General features: G+C 40.6%; 1 protein-coding gene across 1 annotated transcript; it reads left to right on the forward strand.

Moving 5' to 3' along the window:
- The first annotated feature begins 44 nt into the window (after positions 1-44).
- LOC140944470 (uncharacterized) lies at positions 45-10098 on the forward strand. The gene is made up of 8 exons (XM_073393610.1): positions 45-280; positions 995-1066; positions 1584-1753; positions 2559-2606; positions 5149-5424; positions 6538-6675; positions 7781-8098; positions 9241-10098. The coding sequence occupies exons 1-8, from the start codon at positions 102-104 to the stop codon at positions 9618-9620; spliced, it is 1581 nt and encodes a 526-aa protein (XP_073249711.1). The 5' UTR covers positions 45-101; the 3' UTR covers positions 9621-10098.
- The last annotated feature ends 417 nt before the right edge of the window (positions 10099-10515 follow it).

A 10515-nucleotide genomic window follows, 5' to 3' on the forward strand; every position in this document is an offset into this window, starting at 1 on the left:
CACAATTAGAGGGCGTTAACTTCTATTACGTCAAAGGTCAACTAACTCGAAGACTTGATGTATGATCGAAATTGATTGAGAATGATTGACTGAAAAAAAAAATGAGCAAGGGCCGGCTGGAAATCAGCTCACTATTGGTCATTTTATTTATCACTTGTTGTACTGGAGCAAATGTTCCCTCCCCCGGATGCAAGGTCAAGAACTCTGGAAAAGTGTTGCAGTGCAGGGGGGTCGGACTAAACAGGATACCTGAGACGATACCTGACGGAATTGTGGTCGTGTGAGTGAATATAGATTTTAGCCCATTGTGTGGCTCTCGCCACTTTTAGGGTCTCCTTTTAGAAGGAAAAACTCCCGAATGCACGAGCAAAATGACGAGTTTATGCGACAACGTGACAAATGTAGAATGTAGAACGAGGAAAAACAAGACTGTGAATCTATTTTAGTTATTTTCTGTATTATTCTCGCTTGAATCTTAAGAAAATTACCTTACAAAATCCAAAAACTTACGAAGAAATGTCTTGATTGAGTTCATGGTTCGTCACTAAAAGATGCCTTCAGAAATGACCAGTTTTTGCACTTCAGGAGATTCGTTCTTTGTTGTCAAACATAAGCTTATGACATTTTTTTTTTTTTCATCGTTTTGAACTAGGCACTTCGCTCGCGCCGCGCACTTACTCGTTTTTCTCTTTAAAGAGACGGTCCGACCCAATTAAAGTAACGAAAGCCCAGCCTAGTCCCTGTACTACGCGTTCTCTCTTGACCCGTTGTCCGCGCGATGTCTGGGAAAGAGTGGGCGAGTCTCTCTCGGTGACGTCACAGCTCAAGGTAGAGTCCAGCTTTTTAGGCCTAGATCAGCAGTTTTACGAAAAAAAAAAGTAAAATTGGTTGGAATCTATTGCAAAAAAGTCTCTATGTGGTCTTTAATCTTTACTAAAGAATGGCCAAACTGAATCTTCTGTGCACTAATTCATCAAACATTTCCTGTTTTTAGTGATTTGAGAGAAAATAATATCAAACATATAAGACACGAAGACGCTAAAACCCTTTTCCAGTTCCGGAAAGTGTAAGTATAACAATTTACAGTATTTACAAATTCACTCTCCTGTTAAACAGAAAGCTGCGTTCTAGAAATAATTAACAATTATTGGACGAGGTTGACCAAGATATCGTGATTTGTCAGTGGCGAGCGCTTTGGCAAATAATTGATCTGCGAGACACTGGCAAATCACGCTATTTTGCGATAACCGAGTTCAATAATTGCTTTATCATTGGATCCTGACCAAGTTTGTTTTTTAATGAATATTTTCGGGAAGCGAAGCGATCTGCCATTTTTCACCCAAGAGTGACCGCAAGAAGGAGAAAAGCGTGGTATCGTTTACGCATGAGCAGAATATTATTTGTGGCCAAGCACAATCTCGACCCCAGTGCTTACGGCCAGACCAATACGGCTATATTACTCACAAGAGCCAGGTGCTGAGGTACTCCTCTGCTCATGTCCTTCATGTACAAAGGGGACCATTGATCTGCTTGGCTCCATGATTCTTCCATTATTAAATTGAGTTTAATTTTTTTTTCTTCAGTTACCTGTCTGGGAATCCAATCCACTGCGACTGCAGTCTTGAATGGCTGCGATTGCTACTTGTGAAGAACGTGTTACATGCTGTACAGGATGGAGAACACATCAAATGTGCTTCACCGCTGCGTGCTGGGAGCAAGGCTCTGATTTCTTTGTCTCACAATCAACTGTGTGGTAAGTCAACGGGATTCCCTTCTTACGAAGTATAACTTACAAATTTTCAGTCTAATTAAATTTGGGCAACTTTTTATGGTCAAACGTTAAGTTCGAATTCACCACAAATGCGCTTACATGGAGGATAACAACTAAATAAATACATGAAAAGCAGGGGTCAGTTAGAATTAATAAAAAAGCGTAATTAACTTCTGGTACAGTGCACGCTATTTTCAGAGAGTATGTCATTAAAATATTAATACATAGAACAAAGTATGGAAAGAAGAAATACCAACGTTTCAGTCTGTTGCTTCCGCACCTTTCGATGGGAAATTGGCCACGTAGTGTCCGGGGTCGCAGCTGTCACATATTTCCTTGAATAAAACTAGGGGAGCGAGGCGTGGTGAAGAGTCATTTGGAAGGTTAAAAGGAGAGAGGGGAATGTGACTTCGGATGAAGCATAAGGTAATCGGGAGGAATAAAGGAATATGTTGCAGCATATATTTACCGTATATACTGGTCCTGGTAAGAGTCTTATTGATCAAAAATGTTCAAGAAACCTTATTTCTAAGTTTCGGGTGATCCAGTAGAAATCGAAGCTACCCTTCTGAGTAAACTTGGAGCAATTTTTATTGTTTTAATTTCCATGCTTCAGTCAATTTGTGAAATGATGTCTAAAGAAAGCTCCAAGTCTGTCTGCCTTATATTAACCCCTATCTTCTTCATAAAATTATCAAAACCTTTTGTATAAATACTGGGACATTCTGTTCTGAGCTAGACCTTTAACTGAGAAGGTTTTAATTCTTCATGATTCATGTTTCATTAGGTTCTGATGAAAATCGCCAGAAACATTCTTTCCAGAAAAGAAGTCCAGGTAAGTATGTATGCATGTTTTTCATCCCTGATCAGCCTGCGTCGAAAGCGTCGAAATGGGAGGCGAAAGGAGAACCCTCGTACCCTGCGTCTTCGTTCCCTTTGACCAGCGGTCGGTAAAAGAGCTCTTCTCGTCAAGCCAGCATGCGCAGTAAGGGAGGAAGACTCGAGGTAGGAGATTGGGAAAGCGAGAGAAAAAGGGAGAAGGGATTGGGGAGAGACGTAAGGGGGCTACCTCTTCTTCCTCTCCCTTTTCTCCCTTTTCCCTTTTCGCGCCGTTTTCTACTCCTCCCCTCCCCTCCCCTTTTTTCGCGCCTGTCGTCTAGGCTATTTGTGAGAATGTGCCAACTGAAAATTAGGGGAAACAAGTTATAACGAACTAAGGGATTCTGCTACGATTCTGCTACGATGCTACCAACTACCAAATGTAAGCCCCTCATAAAGATTTTTATTTTTTAGGGTAATTCCCTTAACAGGATGTACTAACCAGAATTTTTTCAAGCTTGTCACAATCAACAGCCATATATAGGAGATTGAAAAAAATGCAATACAATGTAAAAATATGATGTCACTGTGCTTGTTTTCGCCCTGGGTGTCCGTTTATTTTAAGTGTTTTTCCTAGTTGCGTACAATATGATTGAAACTTGAAACACCGCCAAAAAACAGTTCACATCATTGCAAAAATCATAAATATAACTAAAACCTAGAGCCCGCTTGTGTTTTTTGGGCTATAATTTTACAGAAAAGTGAGTTCAAATTACCCGATCTTGAGAAAAAAAGGGAAAAAAAATGAAAAAATGTTCAGTTTTAACATTTTCTCGAGCTCATACTCCCCTGTGGCTCCAAATGCGGACTTTCGCTCCATTCACATAAAACTACAGATAACCCCCGTTAACTCAAACTGTGAAGGGAAACGAAAAACGATTCGAATTAGTGAGGGTTTGAGGAAATCACCTTAAAGATCCAGCCCCGGTTGTTCCAACGGATAAGTATTAGGGAAAACAATAGAGACCTTAAGCATTAGGTTTTTCATGGGAAACCGCAAACTGCAGTTTGCAGTTTCACGTCGCCAGGATTTCAAATTTTAGCGAGGCGTTCATTGTCAGGAGCCGATTACTCCTGTCATTGTTTAGTGCCGCCATGTTGTTTTTCGGCAAGTCAAAGTGCATCACTTTTACCGTCCAAAAAACAGGGATAATTCATTTATTCGAGTTAAAAAATCGAACAAGCACACCGAAGACGGATAAAGAAAGCTACTTCGTGTCTTTAAAAGTGAGGCTGTACAATTTTTACTGGCAAAAAACCTTACCGTAAGTCACTTACCGCTGAACGCCCTTCCTGGTGTTCAAACGTGAACTGCAAACTGCGAATGGGACCGCAAGACAGTGGTCACGAGACATTCTCGTGTTTGAGGTTTGCGGTTTTCCATGAAAAACCTGATACTAAAGGCCTCTAATGGCGTTATCCAGTGGATAGAGATTTAGCCAGTGGATGGCGTTATCCACCTTAGGCCATCCCAATAAAATGTTTCGTTTCCCATCGCCCCGTCTCTTGTGATGGTGGGTCGGTTGGTCGGTCGGGGAAAAAAAAAACAAAAAGAATGAACACTTGAAAGGGTCTGGGTTCCAGAGAAGGCCGGGCTGCTAAGTAACAAAGCCTGGTTTACAAAGTCAACTCGAAAACGTCTTTTCGACTATCAAATGTCTATTAACAGCCTTTAAAAAACGTAGTATCGATGTTAATTAAAGACAAGGACGTCACATCATAAATTAAAGTACTTGCTTCTTTGACTAGTGAAACTGTTTTTTTTTTTTACTTTTCGAAAAAATGGGTCGGTCAGGCCATGGGAAACGCAATCTTTTATTGGGATCAGTTTTGGGATGGCCTTATGAACCACTGGGTCTGGAAATTTTAGGTTTATCGCGAGAATTAAACTTCGGATTTACAAACTGCTGCAGCGATGAGGGAAATATGACAAACATTTGAAACGAGGCAGTCAACAGCACCAAGTCTTTTACGGCCAAATTCGTTGGATCGCCAGCGCGTTTTGCAATTAAAAAAAAGGGGGTTTTCTGCTCCGTCAATCATTTAGAAGACTTCTTAGGAAACAGATGTTTACTTCACGAGTTCAAAAGGTCATGATTTGTGATTTTCGATCCGTTTGGTTTGCTTTTCTGCTTTAAGGTTCGTTGTGATCGCCCTGTTTCGGGATATAATCGACTACTTCGCTCCGAAGATTTTTCTGATCTTTCTTGATCTTGTCGCTTGCAAGAATAAAGAAATGTCTGCCTCCTTTCCGCGACAAAAACTCCACTGACCATCGCGATTTCCTCCGCCATTCTTTTTGTCAGTCATGTCTCGCGGGCCAAGCTGGGAGAGCGCGCTGCACTGTGATTTGCATTAACCCAGAAAAATGACTGACGGAAGGGAAAAACCCAACAACCCTTAATTCGAAGTTTACAAAACGCCCAGCGCGATACAAGGAATTTAGCAGTGATGCTACGTTTTGTTAAAACTTGACTTCTTTGCCATCATTTCTTCAGAAATAGACTTATGCGGAGGAGCGATCTGCCCAACGGAAATTAACTGCAAGAAAGGTTCTAAATGCAAATGCCCAACTGGATATTATTCATCCGAGAGGACTCTACAACGGAGGATATGCATAAACATTAATGAGTGTAAAATGGACAAAACAAAGTGCGATCCTAAGAAGAATAAAGGAATTAACGCAAAAACTCCGTGTAAAGACACACTGGGTTCGTATGAATGTGTCTGCAAACCGGGATATGAGCTAACACCTGACAAGAAAGACTGCAGAGGTAATTCATTACTACAGAAACTAGAGCCCTCTCAACACCATTTAAATCGTTGAGGTTTTTTGGATTCTCAGGCAGTTTGGCAGCCAATGAGAGTTTTTGATTAGTTTGATTGGTTGATGCCTTGGAAACCATCAACGAATCATACTTTTCAAGTAATGCTGACGGAAACAAATTTTCATTGTGTATACTCCTATCCACCATAGAAATAACGTCATAATGTTCAAAACTCGTGTAGAAGCACGAAATAAAGGCGCCACGTCACTAATTTTCATTGTCTGTTATTGACCTAAGCTCTCGACCAATCAGCGCGCGGAAAATCATTGCACGGTGATTGTAAAAAATGTTTTCCCCACCCAATTAGTGTGTTGTTAATAATTAAGGCTATTGTTTTTAATCCTCAGCGGGATTGACAAATTTAAATATGCAAAAACGAAATGAATTCTGGTAGTTGTAGTCAAATGTCGTCATCGTGAAAATGGCCTATTACTGGTTCTTTAAAATGACATTCCTATTGTTTCATAAGCAACTTTATAAAATGACTCTAAAATGCACTGTGGAACTTTTTTTGCAGTGTAACCACTTCAGAGTAATAACACCTCAAAACATCAATTTTCTCCGATTAATATTAATCAAGACAAAAGGTTACGAAAGTCACCAGTAACAAAATTATCAGCGAAGGGAAAACGTCTTGAAATTTTAACAGTTGTTTTCAACTTATTCCTGATTATTCCTTAAGAAAACGAATGGAGATCATGCAGTTTTAGAGAATTTTGGGGATATTGCATCCTGGGTACCAGAGGTTTTTTCTCGCGTGTGACGGGGAGCCTCGTTGACCACAGACCGAGGACAAGAGCGGCGAAGCTGCAAGAAAGAGCTTTCGCGTGGATCACTTTTTAAGACTTAACGGCCAAAACCAGAAATTGCGCATGAAAGGCCTCTGGCAACCAGTGTAGGGAGGGGATATTAGGGCTTAAAGGGCTTAACTTACAACAACAAAGCCGCTTTAGAAGCTGTTTCTCATTCGGAATTCAATAAAATTCGTAGCTTTGGAGTCGTCATCATATTGCTAACAGGATGAAACTTGTACTGTTAAATATCTTTGCGTTTTCGTAGAAATGGACGAATGCAAAGACCCAGTGAAGAGCAGAGACTGTACTCTGAGTGGACAAAAATGTGTGAATACAATCGGAGGCTATGAGTGCAAATGTGATCCAGGTTTTAAGCATGATGCGATCCGCAAGAAATGCTTAGGTAAGACGTAGTTTTTGCAAATTTCTCCCCTTCTGATCCTCACCACCGCACTTACAGAGACTACAGTGCAGGCATAATAAACAAATAATTAAATAACTAAATAAGTAGCTAAATAAATATAGCAATCAAAAATGGATTTCATGGTAGCTCATCCTCACAGTTTTGGTCGTCTACAACTCCAGTGGAAGTGTAGGTTTTTAAGGAGACGGGTAAACCGGAATACCAGGAGAAAAACCTCTCTTAATAAGGGAGAGAACCAAATGACAACAAACTCAACCCACATATGGCGTCGACGCCGGGATTTGAACCCGGGCCACATTGGTGGGAGGCGAGAGCTCTTAACACTGCACCACCCTTGCTGCTTTAATGTGAACTGTAAATAGACTGCGAGATCTCTCATTCGCTTGCCGAAAATCTGTGAGCAATATGCGATATGTGATTTTCGAGCAATAGGGAGACTACCCGCAGTCTAAACTGTAAAGAGCACTGAGATAAACTGTGCATTAAAGCAATCGATCAAGAATGTTGTAGGTACCTGTATTTTGGAACCGGCAGCTTAGTACACAAGAAATGTCAAGACACGCATTTTTGCTGAGTGCGATTGTCAAAAGTAAAAACTTGCCGACAAGTCGAAAATGAATAGGGTTTTCTTAATAGTTTTCAACCTGTCATTTATAATATGAGTTCACTGAATCTGACTAAGCAGATCTGGTAAACAGTGAAATTCTCTTTACGAATGGACTGATCATGGCCAGCCAGTAATAATGCCGAACTCCCTAAAATGCACTTGTTCACTACAAAAGCCACAGGGACAACCGCAACCTTTTTTCATCCAGACTGAAAAGCTCATGCGAAGTAAACTTCTTACAACGAAAATTTGTTAAATTTTCAGGGGTAAACTTTCTTCAAGTACACTGCCTGGAAGCTCAATATGTACTTTTTCGCTTTTTAGCCTCCTCCCGACTAACCAACATTTTTTTTATTCATAATATAACCTGACATAACATACCATGCAATGGTTCGGTGTGGAAAGGTCTTCAAGAATCGTTTGAATGTACATGTTTCATTTGTCGTTGTTTGAATACACATCTGATTCTTGTTGCAGATGTTAATGAGTGCAAAATCAGAAAACATAACTGCTCTCATCACAGTTACTGTCAGAACACCCATGGAGGGTTCAAATGTGTATGTCCAAAAAACTATGAGCTCAGCGGAACAAGCTGTATCCCAAATGACATCACTCGCTGGACTACTCCCAAGTACTTATTACAGGATATAATGGACGGCGTATGGACTCGATTAGTTGCTGCCGGCGCCGCAGGGATCATAGTCCTGTCCTTGTTTGTTATTGTTGTCTTGAGCTGCAGAAAAATGTGCAGGAAATGTGCCGAGAGAAAGGAGCTAAAACGGCTTGCATACGAAGGTATGTGAATGGTGGTCAACGCCGAGCCTCTCTATGGGTATTTCCGACGAACTACGTCGATCGAAATCAACGAAACGACGATCTTGAGGTTAAAGCGACGATCGCATTGCCGTTCTGATCAAGTTTAACAATTTAAGTTGTCCGATGAAAACAAAGCTAAAAGAATCTGCCGAAAAGTATGCTACACGTTCACAGTTGTTTTGCTCTTTGATGTTGCTGCTTTTTTGTTTTCTCGTTTCCGTTTTGGTAGCTCGAGCTCGTTAGAAGCTTTAGGTACCTTGTAAAGCAATTCTCGATGTGCGACGATTTCGGTGAAAATCCGACGATTTGATGGAAAACACGCGACGAAATCGACGTCCTTAGGTACCCAATGAGAGGCTCAGCATCTATTACCAGCACTTTGTTGGACTCAGTCTTAACTGTGGAAGGGCGTTTGCTCTAAAAGGTTCTAAAAGTCAGCCTGTAAAACTTCTTACGCTGTCATCTTGGTTGAGACAATCCAATCATCAAATTCCACTATACTCGTGCCAACAGGAGTACTATAGTCTGTGGAGAACGTGCCTCTTTACTTGTTAGTGGTAATTAACAGTCGAAATATATTATACAGTAAAAACCCGCCACTAAGAAAGCATTTTCTCAAGTTGGCCTCAACAGGTCTTGACATAAATGGTAATTAGCAGAAATTTAAGATATGTAGGTTCTTAAATGGGCTAACATTTTCCGAAGATAAAATATATTGTAGCTAAGAAATTTGAAGTGATATTCAGCTTATTTCTTACATAAAATCTGCACATTGCAGTTGGAGTTATACGAAACCTACGTCTCCAAGGGGATCCTGAATGTCGACTTACCTTATTTGCCCAAGAGTACAGAATTTTTTTAATATGGAGTTTAGAAAATAAGAACGTGTTTCAAATTTTAGGCTCAACAGGTTCTTGTATCTGAGGGAGCCTAACTGGCTGAAATATTTTAGCCCAACAGGTTCTTAAAAATCAAGTTCTTAGTCGCAGTTTTTACTGTATTCAACGGTATCAAAGGACAGTGCTGGTCAGTAGCGCTAACTTAAATGGTCACTTGCGCACATTAAATCTTTACTCAGTTTTCATTTGGACAGTGACGAAGTCAGATCTTTCTCTTTGCAGAACAATTGATGTTTGCCGCTGGAATGTACGATCCTGATGCAATGTTCTTTGCTGAGGGAGAAATGGGTTACCCAGCTGACGAGATATTTTACCCTGAGGAGATGGGTTATCTCCCAGAGGGAATGGAATATGTCCCTGAAGGAATGGGATTTCTCCCCGACGGAATGGGATATGCCATGGATAATATGGGTTACACTGAGGACATGGTCTATGCTGATGAGATGGGCTACAACAATGAGATGGGATACCCCGAGGAAATCTACGGGACCACCCCGACAGGCCCCATGGCGACAGGGGAAAATTTTGACCATGAGGTGCCACATACTTATTACGAGGACGACGATGAAAATTCAGAAGGGGAGGGTCAGGTTGCCTCCTGACCTGATCTGCGCTGACGGAACTTATTCCTGAAACTGTAAAAGTTTGCTCTACGAATATCTTTTGTCTCATGACTACAAGTTTTTGCTTTTCCTTTTCAGTCATTGTGAAACCAAAACCCAGATTGTGTCCCTAAATCTACAAAATGAAGTAGATTTCATTTGATTCTTTATAACTTACTTTTCTGAAAAATGATTCGAGTTGCTCAAAGAACGTCGTTCTCCTGATGACTTAACACTAAAAAAACTAATATGGTACAACAGTTCGTAATAGTTTTTCCTTTTGCTTTCTAAGGCGTTAATTAGAGACAAAAAAACAACAAACTACGAAAATAAAGTTGACGTCATGTGAGGTGGACCACTTTTTTTAGGGTCTCTAAAAGAAGGGAGAAATTCCCCTTGATACACATAAGGGGAAGAAGTTACCACTGAGTCTTAGTTCAACGAAGGAGAATTGACCGGCTTCCTATTTAACATTGAAACAGTGCAATAATTTAAAAGCTGACAAAATTAAGAAAGATGGTAGATCTTAAGCTCGGTGAAGACATAAGAAATGATATAATCAGCATGTTACGAGTATGGGACAAAGAAAAAAATCTGAGTCCCCGACAGGAATTAAACTTATGACCTTCCGTAAACCGGCAGCTATAAACAAGTTTTGATTCAGCTTTAAAGGATAATTTGGACAGAAAAAGGTTATCTTCTAGATGTGTTTACGATAGGGCCCTAAATGCTCGAATTAGCACCCTTCAAATAAGCGCCCTCCTCAACGCCCCGGTATACAGGGCGTCTATCTTTTCCCGGGATAACAGGCGATCTACCCGTATTCACATTTACAGGTTAGGGTCTTGATCGGGTCTCGATTAAATAACCGCCGGGCGCTCATTCGAGCATTCAT

Source organism: Porites lutea, chromosome 7 (genome assembly GCF_958299795.1).
Source record: "Porites lutea chromosome 7, jaPorLute2.1, whole genome shotgun sequence".
Taxonomy (NCBI): domain Eukaryota; kingdom Metazoa; phylum Cnidaria; class Anthozoa; order Scleractinia; family Poritidae; genus Porites; species Porites lutea.